The sequence below is a fragment of the Amphibalanus amphitrite genome, unplaced genomic scaffold (genome assembly GCF_019059575.1).
Source record: "Amphibalanus amphitrite isolate SeventyFive unplaced genomic scaffold, NRLGWU_Aamphi_draft 000540F_arrow, whole genome shotgun sequence".
In the NCBI taxonomy this organism is placed as follows: Eukaryota; Metazoa; Arthropoda; class Thecostraca; order Balanomorpha; family Balanidae; genus Amphibalanus; species Amphibalanus amphitrite.
In genome coordinates, this window is record NW_024882034.1 from 258622 (window position 1) to 275956 (window position 17335).

At 50.7% G+C, this 17335-nt stretch overlaps 2 protein-coding genes across 5 annotated transcripts; both read left to right on the forward strand.

The window, feature by feature from the left end:
• The first annotated feature begins 1355 nt into the window (after window positions 1-1355).
• Window positions 1356-5142, forward strand: LOC122393534 (probable proline--tRNA ligase, mitochondrial). 2 transcript variants are annotated; one of them, XM_043389693.1, is made up of 8 exons: window positions 1356-1629; window positions 1791-1968; window positions 2205-2278; window positions 2665-2795; window positions 3026-3156; window positions 3590-3819; window positions 4086-4304; window positions 4554-5142. In XM_043389693.1, exons 1-8 carry the CDS (start codon window positions 1453-1455, stop codon window positions 4854-4856), a joined length of 1443 nt encoding a protein of 480 aa, XP_043245628.1. In that variant the 5' UTR covers window positions 1356-1452; the 3' UTR covers window positions 4857-5142. The 2 variants fall into 2 exon arrangements, with proteins under 2 accessions (XP_043245628.1, XP_043245629.1); XM_043389694.1 differs by having other exon boundaries at window positions 1357-1629; window positions 2205-2262.
• A 140-nt stretch (window positions 5143-5282) lies between these two features.
• On the forward strand, window positions 5283-16951 carry LOC122393533 (histone H4 transcription factor-like). 3 transcript variants are annotated; one of them, XM_043389691.1, is made up of 11 exons: window positions 5283-5551; window positions 8661-8894; window positions 9439-9551; window positions 9867-10077; window positions 10486-10619; window positions 11068-11220; window positions 11521-11719; window positions 12214-12349; window positions 14376-14512; window positions 15181-15463; window positions 15922-16951. In XM_043389691.1, the coding sequence occupies exons 2-11, from the start codon at window positions 8719-8721 to the stop codon at window positions 16042-16044; spliced, it is 1665 nt and encodes a 554-aa protein (XP_043245626.1). In that variant the 5' UTR covers window positions 5283-5551; window positions 8661-8718; the 3' UTR covers window positions 16045-16951. The 3 variants fall into 3 exon arrangements, with proteins under 3 accessions (XP_043245626.1, XP_043245627.1, XP_043245625.1); XM_043389692.1 differs by having other exon boundaries at window positions 5283-5547; window positions 8644-8894; XM_043389690.1 differs by having other exon boundaries at window positions 5283-5547.
• Window positions 16952-17335: the final 384 nt, after the last annotated feature.

The window sequence follows — 17335 nt, forward strand, 5'->3', positions numbered from 1 at the left end:
CTTGTAAGTTGTAACCGTGGCAATACAGTTTTTCCTGCTATAATTCTCCAATATTCAAGCGTGGGTGGATATCTTTCTGTATTCACGTATTCCCTTCTCCCAGTACAGTCAGAGAATATCAATACAGTATTCATACGGATTATTCAAGCCCGGTATAATTATTTGAGGTGTGCCGAATCCGAAAGGCGACCGATAAAACTACTAGCGGAAAATGTGACATGATGCCATGGGTTTGTGAAAAGTTTAGGTACCACGTAGCATTCAACTTACTGCATTTCTGTTTCAACTCAGTTTAACGTATTTCAACGAACATAACATCAAAAATGGCAGCCAGTACCGGCTTCACCTGTCACGGAGAACGCTCAAAAAATTGAGTATAGATGCTGGCCGGCACTCAATTTTTTGAGCGCCAGCTGACTGTCGTCTGTCGTGGCGCTCAATTTATTGAGTATCGCGGTCCCGAACGACAAGTGGCGCTCAAAAAGTTGAGCGTCTTTAGGGCATTTTCTTTCCAAAAACACCGATATGAATTATCACGGCGAGTGTTAGAGAAGAAACCTTGTTGCTCTCTCTTGCCATTGATACCTTATTTGGATACGATATTTGCCGTAGTGTGACGCTAACGGCATTGTAAAATACCATCGTTTCGCCTATTCCTTCATAATGGGGCCCGCTCAATTTTTTGAGCGCTCAATTTTTTGAGCTTTTCCCCCTTGTGCGTGGGACTGAATTATGCACTTAATTTTTGTTCTATTCTATTTTTTGTTCTAGAATCTTTTTTTGCACTTAATTTTTCCATCAGGATCATATATTCAGTTATTTTATGCCTAGAGATTCAGTGAGATCATGGGTCGACCTTGCCCACTTTTGCAACAGAGGTATCTGTATTTGAGAATCAAATTTGCAATGGTTCTGTTTCATGGATATCATGTGATTATCCATCACAATGCATAGTTTTCTGCACTTATGGACTTGAACTCACAAGTCACAGGAAACATGGTTGTACAGTTTACATTTGGTTGGATCCACTTGGATCATAGATCCCTGTTCATGGTTTGTCATCAGCTCAGGTGAAATTTTAGATCCAGGATATATTTATGTGGTATCCATTATCCAATGTGATCATAGATCCTAGCTTGTCATTTGCCTTGATATAATCTGGGATCATAGATTAGATCCATCACACAGATCCATGCACTTGTCTGGACTCTGGTAGGTAACCAATATCAACATGAGTTGAAACCTGCAACCAAACCTTGCTGCATAATTTATCAAGCTAAACTCATTATCTTTTTTCTTGCTCTTTTATGCTACATATAACTGATAAAACTTACATATGGTGATTGGTTTACAAATAATATTCTTTTTATTTTTCAGATACCTATTAACTTTTCCAGTTCAAGACAAATGTGCTTCTTGCAAATAATCCTGGAAGTTGCAATATAAATAAACATGTATTTTGTCACACATCGAGCTATTCATAGAAGGCTGCCAACACCCTTTGTTGTTGCAAAGAGAGAGCTACATGAACATGTGTTTTGTCAGAGGATGAGTCGCTTTTTCCAGCCCATCCATGCAGCCAAACAGCCTTCTGTGAAAGATGGTGATGGTGTCTCCAAGGGCTTTGAAGTACGTGGTCTTAGTCTGGAAAATTTTCCCCTCTAATTTCACATTTTTTAATCCCAAAAGCTCTTCTAACATATCAATGTAGGTATATTTGGGGTGTCATTTATGTGCATTGCTTTTATTTTCATACAAACAAACATCTGACTCACTATCCCTTCTTGCAGCTGCTGAGCACTGCTGGCTACATCCGGCAGTCATCGGGCGGCGTATTTCACATCCTGCCACTCTGCCAGCGTGTTCTTGACAAACTGACACGTGTTGTGCGCCAGCAAATGGCCTCGGTGGACGCCTGCCAGCTGACATTGCCCACGCTCGTCCGAGATACTCTCTGGAAGCAGACCGGTATGCATTCTACACCACTGTTTACCGTATAATGTTCTTGCCATGCTAGCAAATTTATACTTTGTTATTTTTTTCCGAAAAAGTCTTAAAATAATCCTGCAGTATAACAATGAAAGGTTGAAATTTTGTCGTAATCCTCATATCAGTACGTAGGTAAGAGTACGATATTCAGGTGACGTATATGGTAAGTTCCGATAGCTGCACTAGCCTGTGACGCACCCTTCGCTTGTTTTCAGGTAGAATGGATAAAATGGGCGGCGAACTGATGACGGTGGAGGACCGTGCCGGCCACGGGTTCGTTCTCAGTCCGGTACTGTACCCGTTCACTTACAACCAAAAGAACCATCATTCATCTGAGTGTCTACCGTTCAATTGAACAAGGACAAGACGAGGGCAACTTGAGTACTTAATTGAATCAATTATCGGGCCTCATTGGGTTTGAATGCGATTTTTCGCAAGCTTACGAGGGGCATGTTCTAACGGCGTTATGAGATCTTATGACAGGTTGCCTCTAACGACGGGCATGGGCAAATTAATATGCCTCAGCCCTCAACAGCTCGGAATTTGAGTCTTCTTGCTTTATCGGTTATTGAGTATGTAACCGGTGTGGGCGTCACTGCGTCAGTTCTGAGCCTGCACCAGTAACTTGTTGTTTGTCGTCCCCTTACACGCTGACTGACTATGCGTCCTCTGCAGACACACGAGGAGGCGGTGACGGCTCTGGTTGGTTCCGTGTCGCCCATCTCCGGCCGTCAGTTACCCCTGCGCCTCTACCAGATCACAGCCAAGTTCAGGGACGAGATGCGGCCCCGCTTCGGCCTCCTGAGGTCAGTGAGTCATGGCGCACTGCGGCTCCAGATGGGGAATTATTCGGCAAATAACGTTCACGGTAGCCCATGAAGGTTCAGTCTATCTGATGTGAATAAGCTGTTTACCGAATATATTGGGTATGTTGGAACAGCCTGGTGATGTCTAGGGAGACTAACCAGGCTGGAGACGGCATACGCGATACCTTCGTCTCCACTGACCGTGTCCGACCCTGCTGCCGCGTGGCCAGGTGTAAGGAGTTTCTGATGAAGGACCTGTACACGTTCGACTCCTCCGAGGCGGCCGCCATGGACACGTACCGGGCCGTGGGGCGCGCCTACTCGGGTCTCTTCAAACGACTTGGCGTGCCCGTGGTCAGAGGTGAGTCACGCTGGGGGCAATTGGACAAGGCCAAGGTCTGTGACCAGGGACGGGCGAGACACACTATACTCTACAGCTCGCACCACAGCGCGGGCTTGAATCGCGGGTGATCCGCTCTTGCTCGCTATTTTTACGCTCATTTTAGCGGTCATAGCTGGAGCCGAGAATATCTGCGTTCTAGAACACTTACACGGTTCATGCTATCGTGTGAGTTGGTTCTAATGTGTCCGTATGACATATATTCGATCTGTGCCTTCGCCATGCAATTCCTTAGCCCTTCCGTGTGCATCCCGTGCCGTGTTCTTACCATGTCCTGTTCTGAATCCATAGAGTACTATGCCCAAAGCCATGACGTGCTGCCTGTGCCTGTGGGCTGTGTGATGTCGACAGGCTATACCTCCCTGCCCCGTATAACCGCTGCCCCTCTCGGCAGTGCGCGGCGACTCGGGTGTAATGGGCGGCGGTGTGTCGCACGAGTACCACGTGCTGGCTCCCGTCGGCGAGGACCGGCTGCTGGTGCGACCCGACTGCCGGCAGGATGAGTGTCCGGCCGCCGTCAACCTGGAGGTTGTGAGGCCGGAGCGGGAGACGGCACCGGGCGAGGCCGGGATGGATACATGTCAGGCGTGCGGACACCCGCTGCAGGAGCGGACAGGTATCGAGGTGAGGTCTGCCGGATGTCACGGGGAAGGGAGCGGGGCTAGACGCTCGAGCCTCGATGACTGCGGCTCAAAAGCCTGGAGCAAAATACCATTCAGTCTGACCGTCGAGTCTGTTAATATGTTTGCCCATCTAGCCGAGTATCCGTTCGACACGTTCGACCCGTTCTGTCTCTGTGCTCTGACGCTCGCTTTGCATTCGTGCTGCCCCTAAGTTATGTATCAGTGATGACCCGTTCTTTTACCGTGTTCCGGATGTATGTACCCCAGGTGGGCCACACGTTTGTACTTGGCCAGCTCTACTCCGAGACACTGGGAGCGTTCACGGTGACCGACTCCGACGGTCGGGTACCGCTACACATGGGCTGTTACGGGATCGGCCTCACCCGACTGCTGGCGGCCGTAGTGGAGTCACGCGCCCAGCCGGGACAGCCCATCAGCTGGCCGGCCGCCCTGGCGCCCTTCACACTCTGTGTCATCACACCAAAAGTAAGGGACGGGGACGGGCTGGTCACGTATCTAATTGGTTTCGTTTTTTACGTCCTATGATAGCAGTAATGTCTCCAGATTCTCACGTGCTGATGACATGAGCTCCCTCTCCACGGTCTGCATGTGACAAATGGGAAAGCTCCCGAGGCCGACTGACCTCCACCTGCGCTGCTTCGTCGTTTAAATCTGCTTTGTTCATGGGCAACTCCCAACTCTGACGTGTCTTATTGCCACGATCTTTCTCCGCAGGCGGGCAGCCGGGAGGAGGCGGCCCGTACCTGGGCGCTGCAAATGCTCTCCCAGCTCTCCCAGCTGCCAGAACTGCGTGACGACCTGCTCTGGGACGACCGAGACCACCTGACGATCGGCCAGCGGGTGCGCGAGTCGCGCCGCTCGGGCCACCGCGCGGTGCTGGTGTTTGGACGGGCGGCGGCTGAGGGCGGCAGCGGACCGGGCCGGCCGCGCGCTGAGCTCATCACTGCCGACGGCAGTCAGCTGCTGACTGAGAGCGAGCTGCCCGACCGGCTGGCCCAGCTGTGCCGCGAACAGTGATGTGACGATATACTGCCCCCGTGTGGTTGGGTACGGTGTGAGTGATTAGGTCTGTTGGTATCGAATTGTGAGTTAATAATGCCTTGTGTTAATAATTGTGAAGTGTGAATATTTATGGCCAATGGCATTATGACTGTGACCACTCAGACCAGTTTCATATTTGTGCGATTTGTTTGCCATTTTGCATATTTTTGGTAATATTTTGCGTTTGAAATCACCGTTTCTTCCTCAAAACTGCGCTTGCCTTAAACTAGCGCACGTAATAAAAGACCCCGGGTATAATTTTGAACGTCGTCGGCCTCGCTACTGATGCTTGTTGGACGGCAGTGCTGTAGCGCCGAGGGCATCCGATTGACAGGCATGAAAGCGATTACAATATTGAGGTTCATGCTTGTCATCCCTTGGCAAAGCTGACGTAATAGTTTGTTGCGCGGTGCCTGTCATTGAGTCATACTCGAGCTATTTGTTTTGATTTTTTGTCCTAATTTGCCCCAAATGACAAACTGTGAAGTTGCAGCTTTTTAAGCTCATGATTGAGACGGTTATTGCGCATTTGTTACCATTTCCGATTCGCGCGAAAATTTCTAGCCATTTGTATTGTAGCTTTGTGCACAAAAACAAAAAAAGTTCTCGTTACCTATCATTCGCAACGACGTTGGATTGTACGAGTTGCAAATGTGATATTAAATTGGTAGGTATGTCATAAAATGTTGACGTAATAGTGAAGTGCTACTATGCAAGTGGCTTGACCAAGCAACGGAAGTATAGCTCAAGCTGAATACAACAAAGTAACTCAAACCCTTGGCTCAAACCCAGGTTTATATAGCCATGGCTGAAACCCAGGCTGGAAAAAACAAGTCTCGTTAGCATTTTTGACGAGGCTTTGGCTCATTTATTTTGCGGTAATTTCGATGCAGTAATCTTTGCATATTTAAAGGGGATCATTTTGTAAATTGTAAAGCATCATTCACATCTTTTGCAACAATGGGCAGAGCTATAAGCTTGCAACAACCCCTATGTAAACATGTGCTGCTTACATTTTTTGGTGTATCTGTTTCAATCCGCCATATTTGCCAATCACTGACCTCCAGATTGGAAAAAATGCACGTTATGCCGAATATATCCGGCGTTGTGGTGGGATTGCGCTGAAAATTTCAGCGCTTGTCTGGTGTAGCTTCGCATGCGTTGAATTCGGCGTATGGCGGCGGACAAATTTTTCGGCGCAGGGCGGTCGCACATTTTTTGGTGAAAGACGGTCACCGAATTTATGCGTTGCGCTGGTCAATCTAGCAGCAGATTCGCCTTGCAGGCGGCTCTGGTGAGGTTGCGGGACGAGACGTCCCCACCCCGGTTGTTGTGTGCTCGAACTGGCGAGCCGCCCTGAGTCTACTCAGCGGAGGAACGGCCGCCCACGGTCCAGGTTAGGCCTCAACCTTCGGTGTAGAGATAGGTATGGAAAACCTTGTTGAACGTCGCCAAGCGTCGTTAAGCAATAGCAGTGGGTTCCTGACCACTGCAGTATCGAGGGGAATGAGAGCGCGGACGACCTGGCAAAACAGGCGGCTGCCCTGCCCTCAAACGCCCGATCGCTGACAAGGGCGGTTCATTGTGCGGCCTCGCATCACTATAGTGGCGCGACAACTGCTCAGAATCACTATTCAAGCCACTCCTCGGGAGCACGCCGCCGCTCCCTATCCCCGGCGAGGACCGAGAGGATGCCATTTCGGTGCACCAAATGAGGGCGGGCCACTGGGGTCGCTCGCTCCAGTACGGCACCGAATCAGCTGTCTCCACTTCGCCGCGTGCCAGCAGTGCCCAGACGAGCGGTGCCCAGTGGCGCTCTGCACCATGAGCTGAGAAAAGGGTGATGTGCCGGAGCACGTGCTGCTCCGCTGTCTGGCCCTCGCAGTCGCTGGCTCCCGCCGAGGTATTGGGTTTACGTGGAAATAAAAACTCATTCGGACGCTCAAACATGGGAGAGCATACAAGGCCCCGAAACACTGTCTGGTTGATATAGCCTTGATCAGTAGATGTGCACACGTGCTTTTTATGAAAAGGGCTTAATTTTCGCACAAATAGTCACCTAATTTTGGGCGCAAATCACGCATAAATTTCAGCGCAAAATCGCTTGCGCCGACTTTCGGCGCAAGCGGGTCTCACGGGCGTCCGGCGTAGTGTATGGATGTTTTCCAGTCTGGTTTGACCTTGTATTGTGTTGTATTGTAACTCTGCGATTTAGAGCCGCCAGTCCATTGTGCACCGAGTGAGTGAGGCCGTGTGGTTAAAAAACATTCTTATGCCTTATTTTTTTTCATTTGAATGCTAGGATGCATGGAAAAGATGAAGTCTGATTTTATGACTATATACGGTCATCGCCCTGCCCAATCCAGCCGTTGATTGGCTGATCCAATTTTTGTTTGGCTCCTCGTAGTTTCCCCAACTGATGTTACCGCGACATGTCCGGTGTAACTGGCGGACTGCACCCAAATTTTGGCGCAGTGTTCAGTGTAACTATGTGCATAGAAATTTAGGTGCACAAATGTACAAAGAAATTTTGAAATTAGAGGATTTCAGAAGTTTGACCTAGCCCCCTTGATGTCACACTTCACGGTAGATTCATTCTAGAACCTTACATGGCAAAGTTAAGCCTGTCCCGTAGCTCAGTTGGTTGGTACTTGGTAGAGCATCGGACTCTCGGTAGTCAGAGCCCGGGTTCGAGACGCTCCGGCGCTCGATAGTTGACACTTTATACTGGGATGGTCTGCGGTTGGTGGGAGCAGCCGCAGCCAGTTGAAGTCAGTTGAGTGGGACAGGCCGTGTCCGGCTTTGAAGGGCACGTTAAACTTTGGCATATAAATTCTCCCGTTACCCGGAATTGCGCGATCGGACGGTAGGGGTCGGGGTCTACGCAACAAGCTCTGCTTAGCGTGGGCTCCGGCTCTGTCAATCCGTCCATTCAAACATTCGAGCTATATTTATATAAAAAAGTTTGACTTTGTAAACATCAACTTCAAATAGCTGCAAAAGATGAAGTTTTAGAGATGAAGACAAAGGATACCCTTGCATCTTGAGTCTTGACCTTGGGAGACAGGGTAGCATCGTGAACCACAAATCGGGTCCCTGTTCGCCGTTCGGTCTCTGTTTTTATATCAGCGTGCTGTCGGTTTTCCCCATATAAGGAAGTAATTGCTGGCGCTTCTTGGCCTCTCATTGGTCTAACGAATAGACCACTTGAATTCGACCAATGAGGAGTCAATAAGTAGCAGCATGCTCACAGCCTGCTGATAAATAAATGGGGGGGGGGGGGCGAACAGAGCGAGGGGCTCGAGCTTCAACCTATTTCCAAACATTTTGGAATTAAGTGTACAAGGCAATGGCATATGAAAAAGTACAAAGTTTGAGGTCAACTTTGAGCTTGATCTTGGCCTTGATCATGAAGTTTGAACACTTCATTAGGTTCCTCAGATTCTGCTCTTTCATTTCCCATTCCCATCCTTTCTGGCCTGTTAGTGTTGCATTACATGCATACCACCGTCCTCTGGAACACTTGGTTTGAGAGATAACTACGCTTATGATGGTTTTTTCTTTGGACTTGACCCCTGACCTTACTTACAAAGTAACCTAAGGTAACCATTTTGAGTGCTTTGGAATCACGTTGTGAAAACCTTTCGTTTGCTGCCTTTTTTGTTTTGTAGCTCCCTTATTTATGGAGTTAGATGGGATGGGGGAGGTGAAAACCCCACTCCCCCGGGCCCCGGCTGTGGTGGCTATAATTACCCCTGGTTGGGATTACCCTGTTTTCAGAACATTTCTCAAGAGCCTTTGACTGAGGATACCGGTCCTCGGTCCATCTGCTGCTGAGATGCCGTTCACGAGGCGGGCACTGAAGCGGGCGAGAGAAGCCGAGAAAGCTGCAGACGAGGCCGCCGGCGGTGGCGGCGCACCATCGACTGCTACCGGGGCGTCATCAGACTCACCCCCAGAAGAGATGGAGCCAGACTCCCGGCCGGACAAGAAAGATCCGCACCAACGCAGAGAGTAGGTGGCACTGTCGGACAGACCGCGTACGGTGTTATTCGCCGTGAGGATGGAGGTGGTGGGCTCAGTAGCTGTTTAGGTGTGTACTGGCAAAACTGCAGCGCATAGCTCAATTCGGACGGGTTTTTGCTCTGGAGTTTGGACGGAATTATTAACGTTGGATCAAATCAGAGGGCAAGCATAGGTCACCTGAATACCTTTGCAAGTATTTTGGGGGGGGGGGGAAACACATCGATCGCCTTTTCTACGCCTTTCTATCGTTATTAGTTTTCGAGTTGATTGGATGCGGCCAACCCGGCTTCCCCATCATGGCGAAGTTGGCTAAGACACCCATGCGGGCACGGGTTTAGTGCATTTGGTCTGCTTCCCACTGCTTCCCACTGCAAGGTTTTTATTTCTGCTCACCAATTTTTGACTGTCCTGTATGGTGCATGATCGCCAGTAATATGACAGAAACGTTATTCATTCAAAAGCGACAGCCCTCACCAACGTTGACGCGTCATGCTAGTCTTTCCCTCACTGACTGGGATGCCGTATTTGCCAGTTTGAGGGGGATCATTCCTGTGCTGAATTGCGAGTGGCTCGGCTGCGACTACACCACTAAATCAATGGAGAAGTTCATCAAACACGTGGATAAACACGTCCCCATTAGCCCTGGTAAGTCGAGCACTCTCAGTCGTGAACGAGTGCTTCCACCGCCCCAACATCGTTGATCAATTTTAGCTCTCTTAAATAGTTACCAGTGGCTTTTGACAAGTGAATTTTTTTGATCAAGTAGACGATAGTCGATACCTTGTATTCCTGGAGTGGTATCACCGACACCGGCCAATGACCACGGACCAGTCCACTGACCGCCGCTAGCTGTTCATCGCCGATATCTAATCGACCGCGACTGATCACTGAGTACCGGCCGCCAGCCATTTACCACTTGACCGCTAGCTGCTGATCACTGACCGCCAATCACCGCCGCAGATCCTGGCAACACGTACGAGCGCTGTCGCTGGGCCGACTGCACGTTCCGAGTGCTGGACGAGCGTATGATCCGGCGGCACGTGCTCTACCATGCGTACCACTGTCGGCTAATGGCCTTCGGCGCTGAGATACTGAAGCGGTCAGGCATCCGCCGCTGCACGCTGGATAGTAGCGAGCGACACTTGCTGCCCGACCTGCCGGATCCATTCGTGTGAGTGTCGTCAGCCGTGGGCTCGTGGGGATGGGAGGGCGGCACGGCGATCAGCTTCTCCACGTGTGTTCTATGTGGGCCGTCCTGGCTTGATAACTGGCTTCTGAGCATGATGGTGGTCCATGATTTAGGCGCGGGCCAAAGTCGAGTGGTCGATCCGTGGTGCCATGCGCAAGAACGCTGCTTAACGTGGCACCTGAACCGAAAACCACTCATCCATCCATTCATAATTGAGACAAAATAAATTGAGAAAAATAAAAATAATTAATTAAAAAATGATTGAGACAAAATAAAATGCTCGCGCGCCGACGGAGTGTGCGGCGCTCTTCGTGCGGTGCGCTGTGCCGGCTGGTAAACTGTGTGAAGTGGCGCTCCGTGACTGACCTCGCGGGCGCCCGCTGTTCGCAGCTGCTACTGGCAGGACTGCACGGCCGAGTTTGACGACCCGCAGACTTTCTTCTGGCACGTGACGTACCACGTCAAGTGCCACTACCAGGGCGAGAAGCTGGATGGCAGCCGGCCGGCCAAGTGCCTCTGGCTTGGTGAGTGGTCGCTCGTGGTGCCGCTGATATTGCTGTAAGCACTGTGAGATGGAGAATCGCCAGCCATCAGCAGTGACTGTTCAGATCGATATTGTCCCCGATAAATAACTAGTTCGAGACATTGAATGCATTGCCATTACACAATCGCGAATTGCAACTGAAATAAACGATAAATTGGTGCGGGTTGAGTTATAGGCGTCGCACAGAGCTTGGCGACTTTGACGCATAATACCTGATAAAGTACTAATGACGTACCAACAAAACTAAAGATACGGTTGGCTCCGCACCTTTTTCTATGCGGCTGGTGTTTGATGCACCGGCCGTGTGCAGTGTTTCCGATCGTACGGCTGAGGTATGTCTGAGCGTCTGAGATCCGTCCGTACATCATTGCGAACACTACAGGCATTGCTCTGTGTATCAACTGCGCGTATCCCCGCTCTATTTCCAGACTGTACCGCCTCACACCGCAGCCACTACCGGCTCAGGGATCACATGCGCGTGCACACGCGCGAAAAGCCAATGGCGTGCCCCACGTGCGGCATTGTTTTCGCCAACACTGCCAAGTTTGAGGACCACCACTTGCGGCAGACGTCGTTTGAAGGTGAGCGGTCGAGGGCTGGCGCTGGGAGAGGGCTGCGTGACAGGCTAAGAGGCAGACAGCTCTACCGGCCGAGCGTCGGCTGGCCTTAGGATTGGTGGAGCCTCGGGAGTAGTTAGACCTGTCTGCCTGTGCTTGGGCCAGTTGAGGGAAGAGGAAAGAAGCTGACAGTATCTCCCTGTCACAGAGCTGTGGTACCATTCAGCCACTGTCTAAAGCTGACAATATCTCCCCTCAACAGAGCTGCGATACCATTATGCAGCCACTCAGTGTCTGAAGCTGACAGTATCTCCCCCCTTGCAGACCTGCGGTACCAGTGCAGCCACTGCCTGAAGCTGTTCGCCACCGTGCGCATACTCCGAGATCATATTCGCTACCACATCAACAAGTACCGCTGCCAGCTCTGTACCATGACGGTGCCGTCGATGAACGCCCTGCGAGTGCACATGCTCTACAAACACACGGATGAGCGCAACTTTTCCTGTCCAAAGTGCTCCCAAACGTGCGTTGGCCTCGGGACGTGGGCTCAGGGTTACGGCGTCAGTAGCGTTGGTCAGCACTTGGCTTGAGTCTCGTCACACTGGGGACAGTCGATATGAAATTGCTTTATGTTGTCGGAAGGGAATATAACTTTGTTTTGGATAGCCTCATCAATTTCTTTTTTCTGACTGCTTGCCAGTAGGTTGAATCATACAGAGGTGTACTAGAGGTCTATGGGTGAATCTGTGTTTAAGTAGTTCAGTCTGAAGCCGTTACTTGGTCTCTGCTGAGCAGTGTCAAGTGTGTCTCGCAGTGTCTCGCTGTGTCTCGCAGTGTCTCGCTGTGTCTCGCAGTGTCTCGCAGTGTCTCGCAGTGTCTCGCTGTGTCTCGCTCGCTGTTCATACTGTCTGCCACACACATACGATGGTCGCTGTCCCGCCGGCGTGATGGCGTGCTCAGTGCTCTCGGTCGCCCGGCTGACCCCCCCCCCCCCCATCTCTTCCTGCCGACCGCTAGGTGTAAGACGTCCAACGACCTGGAGGTGCATCTCAGGGCCCACAACATGTGGGAACGGAACGAACGCCTTCCGTGTCCCCACGAGGGCTGTCGGTTCGCGTTCTTGACTGAAGAGCGGCTCAAGCGACATTACAACGTGAGTAGGTGGCTGAAACAACATTATAACGCGAGTAGGTGGCTTTAACGACATAACATTATAACGTGAGTTGGTAGCTCAAGCTACATTAACCCGCGAGCCGCTGGGGGGGGGGGGGGGTATTAAGTTACCCCTTTACGTTTTGTGGAACATCTCCGAAACCTGATAAGCTACGAACGTGAAACTTGGCATAGCTTCAAATGAATACCTAGGCAATGTTTGAGGGAAGTTTGGTAGTTGTAACACTTAAGATGACGTCACAGTGACGTCACAACGTTCTGTCGTGTTCCGATATGGACCGTTTCTGATGTCGCTGAGCATGAAACTCAACTGTAAATGAACTAGACAGTACCTGCTGTCATATTAAAACGTTCACTTCCAACTACTGTTTCTGACCAATAATCGGTCATTTATATTCGGTCTCATATAGCTGATATATCGTAAGGAAACTGAGAGTCGCAAATCTATAATTGGACTTCTGCCGTCACTGTGACGTCATTTCAAATGAGATCGACACCAAATTTGAACACAACCTCGGCTAGGTATTCAGGAAGATGTGTGCAAAGTTTCGCTTCTCTATCTCTTCGCGTCGCAGAAGTAAAGGGGGGGGGACTATATACCCCCCTCAGCGGCTGGTGGGTGGCGCGGAGGCCCAGGGGCCACCGGGTTAAAGGCTAAAGCATTATAACGTGAGTACTCAGTAGGTGGCTCAAGCGACGTTAGGGAAGTGGGGGTAACCCCGCCACTTGGTCAACCCCGCCAATCGCCATACCCCATGTTGGCGATGCAGTCGGTGTCATTTTTTATTCATCACAATACGCACGACTCGGGAGGAGGTGGAGCTACGACACTTCTAAAGAGTTGAAGGAAGTTATAGGCACACACTGGAAAATTTGTCTTCCGTTATAAGAAATTGCGATGCTTGAACTTTGAAGTGGTATACCATATTGTACCAGCGTTTGATTGAAGTAGAAATGGGTTTTTATTAAATGCGGCATCATGTGCTATGGCGCCCCTGCTGCATGGCGCTGCATGGAGTTTGCCATGGTCACGTGGTCTTTGTAGGATGACAATTCGGGTGAAACCGCCTTGCTGTGGCGGGGTTATCCCATTTGATATGAAATGTTGTCCGCATAGGAGTCAGACAGATGAGATTAAACAAGTCATCGTCTTGCGTTTTTAAATAGTTATTCGTACGAAATTTTTTATTATGACCGAAGCTCTTGTCAGTTGTCCGAACACATCTACATTTATTGGCATACTCAACTGCCTTGCTTCATGCTTGAAAGTAGGATTAATTACTGTCTTCGAAAAAACAAAATGTCTAACGACCCCTGCGAAGATCAGCTAGCCGCACAATAGCACGGTGATTGACGGTGATTGGTAAAATTGTCATGGGGGAAGACCAGCAATCTACTAGTAGATTATAAATGGCCTTGGCACCAACCATAGCGGGCTTACCCTCACCTTTTTAGGACCAGAAAAATGTAAGTGTTTTTTAAAGCAAACTAAATTATGTTCTGGAATGACGAAGCCATTCACCAATTAACAAAGTTGTTGAAAAATAATTGTCAAGTAAAACCAAACAAAAATAGGGACCAATTGTTACCTAATTTGGTCCTGGTTACGAGATAAACTTAGGGTGGTTGGCTTCTCCCAACCCCCTATAACATTTAACATTATAACGTTAACGTGAGTTGGTGGCTCAAGCTTCATTATATTGTGAGTAGGTGCCGGCTCAAGCGGCATCATAACTTGAGTAGGCCCAGGGCTGCACAAGCGACATTATGACGTGAGTAGACTGCACAAACGATACTGTAACATGAGTTTTGGGCTAAATTTTAATCTTTTCTCTTCCGATTTATTATATCTTAAAATTGTGTCGATTGGCTCGTGTAATGCCGACAGACCCACAGAATTTATGCGCCCTCTAGTATGTGATACCCCCCCCCCTCTAGCGCTTCGGCTGACGGTTACCCCCCCCCCCCCCAGCGCCTTGGCTGACGGTTACCCCTCCCCCCCGCAGAAGATTCACAGTGGACAGCCTCGCAGCTACTACTTCTGCCACCTGTGTGACACCCGCTACCTGGCAGCAGTAAACCTAGGGGTTCACTTCAAGAGGGCGCACAACCTCAGAGTTCCAGACGGACACACGCGGTTCAAGTGAGTACCCAGCGCTCTGCAGCCGCACGGGGTGGGGGAGGGAGGATGTATGCGCCCCACCATATTATTTATATACGCGTCCCACCGGCCACCCGATCGGCGGTATTAGTAAAGTAATCTTGATCGGCGGTGATCGGCGGTGCCATCCGGACGCAGCGTGCATGCAACGAAAAACAAATACAAACAACCACGTCTGAAAAAGTCAACCTTTACACTCCAAGTAATCACTGTTTTTTTTTCTCGATTTGTTTTGCAATCCCTTTGTGTATAAGCATTGCTGAGTTTCTGTAATGGGCAATAGGATATGACTGTTGTTGCACGGTGGTGCACAATGCACAATGCACATGTTGCACTATATTTCCAATGCGCAACTAGTGCGCCGGTTTGATGTATGTTTCCTATTTCCATGTGGGATGTTTCAAATCACTCACAGCCGCGTGAGACGCGATCTGTCTGTCCGTGTGTAACGTGTCTGCCTAAGCCAGTGCGATACGCATTCTTTTTCACTAGTAACCCCAAGGAGAAATCTCGCTCCATCGTCCAGGACCTATTGTGGCCACCAGAACGAACTACAGATTTTCGATCTAACACCATTGATCTGTAACTCACGGGGTGTCCCTCCGCACCATTTTAAACTCCCCTCCCTCCTTCCATCCGGTGCGCGTCAGGTACCGGCGGGGCGCCGACGGCCATTACCGACTAGAGACGCTCCGGTACGAGTCTCTGGAGGTGGCCGAACTGGCGGAGGCGGCCGCGGCACCGGAGCCGCAGCCGGTTCCCCAGCCGGCCGCGGCCACCCCCATGATGGATGTCCTGGCTCTCAGCTGCGAGGACGGAGATGTGCCGGACACCATTAACGCTGACGATGGCCGCGAGCTGCACCTCCCAGAGGAGGTGCGCCGCGCGCTGGCCACCGGCCGCCGCGTGCTCGTCTGCGTCCAGGGAGACCAGGTGAGCGGGACCAAGAGTTCCTTAGCGTGACTTCTGTGGCGGACGGAGCGGGTCAGGGCCAGGTAGGCATGAGCCTGTTCTGGGGTGGCGCTGTTTCAGTCGACTTTTATCTGGGGTAAACCCACAATTAGAAAATGGGTTAGCTATTATATCGAAGTTAATTGGTTGCAGTAGCAAGTTGATTGAGAAAATTGGTCCTTTAGATACTCTTTTGCAGGCTGTTCTTTTCATTATCATATGAGACAATGCCTTCACTTTATTTGATTATTGTGTCTTGGGCTGTCTTTCACCTTCACCTCCGACTGGTCCGTGTGTGACCTATCCGCAATGACCTCTGCACGAACCCCACTGTGTCTCCCACTCAGCTCTGACTGGCCCGTGTATCTGCATGACGTCTGTGTCTCCCAGTCAGTTCTGACTCGTCCTCTGAGTAACCGCCGTCCGGTCCGGTGTCACAGGTGCAGCTGCTGGCCAACGTGGACGCCATGAACGAGCTGGGCGACCCAGACGATCCGGACGCGCTCATGATGGTCGTGGACGGACAGGCGGTGGCCGTCGGTCCGGCGCCCGACGCCCAGTGAACCCTGGAGTGGACTGGAGTTGGGAGGAGTGGAGTGGAGTTGTGGGGAGTGAGCGGTGACGGACTGACGGCAGACAACGACCGCTGACGGACGATATGATGAACTGATATGGGAAGGAAGGCAAAGAAAAGACACGCTTGGAAGGAGAAATGCAAGTGAAATGAAATGAATAGGTGAATTTCGAATGGAGATGTCTGAGAAAGAATGAAACTGAAGAAGAGGTGACCGAGATGTGACGTGAGCGGTGAAGTTAGTGAAGGAAACGATCCATGGAGGGAGAAGAATAGTCCACATGGGGAGTAACGAAGAACGTTAGTGGCGAAGAGAAGAGCCGTCTGGTAGAGTGAAGTGGTTTGTGGAAATGGAAGAGTGGTCCTTGGTAGAGCGGAGAGGTCTGTGGTTGAGTTACGAGGGTAACGGAGCTCTGCCGACGGCAGCTGTGCCAGTGTGTGAGGTCCACAGCCTGGCGGCAGCCGTCCACAGCCGGGCGGCGGCAGGCTGGACTTTCATCGGAACGGACGGGCATTTCTCAGGACTGCGGACAGACGACTGACCGAAGAGTTCAAAAGACCGGCTGAACAAACCCAAGCGAACTATCGCACTGGGCGAAAACAGCGGAAGATCTCGAGCGAGTGTGGTGGCGCGCGGGTTACTTGTCCGTCCCTTGGGCTGGCTTTAGCGGACGCCCCAGTCGTTCTGTATCGTGTTTCACAGGCAAGAGTCTCCTGATGCCTTTACCGCGGCGACTTTCAGGTTTACAAGTGTCTCACGCCGTTTTGTGTTGTTTGGCCATGTTTGAGCGCGGGGAGATGGTGAAAGTTTTTACGGTGTTGATATTGGTCAGTCATTTTGAACACTGCGTAGTGTGCACATTGTTGGCATATGCTCAATACACATACGAACATTCTTACGGTACTTGATGTATGGCATCTGCGGGTGCTCAGAAAGCAATGCTTCGCGATTCTGGTTTCCTCTTAGGACTTACACTATAGGTAAAATAAGGTGTATTTTTAAGCCGTGAAGAGCAGCAATGATTGCGATGGACAAGAGAGGAATCGCAGCGAGGCGAGCCGCGGCCGCTGACGGTGCGGTTCTCTACCGGTGCATCTCGCACCATCGCCCAGACGACGCTGCTGGCCTGTGAGCAGTGTGTGAGAGTGATTACAGTGGCTTTCCACGCGTAATTGGCCGCGAGTAGAAACGCATGGCCTCCGGCGCGCCGCCGTACCGTGACGCAGCGCCGAGCGAACGGCGGTCGACCACCACAGCCGGCGCGGAGAAAGCTAATCGA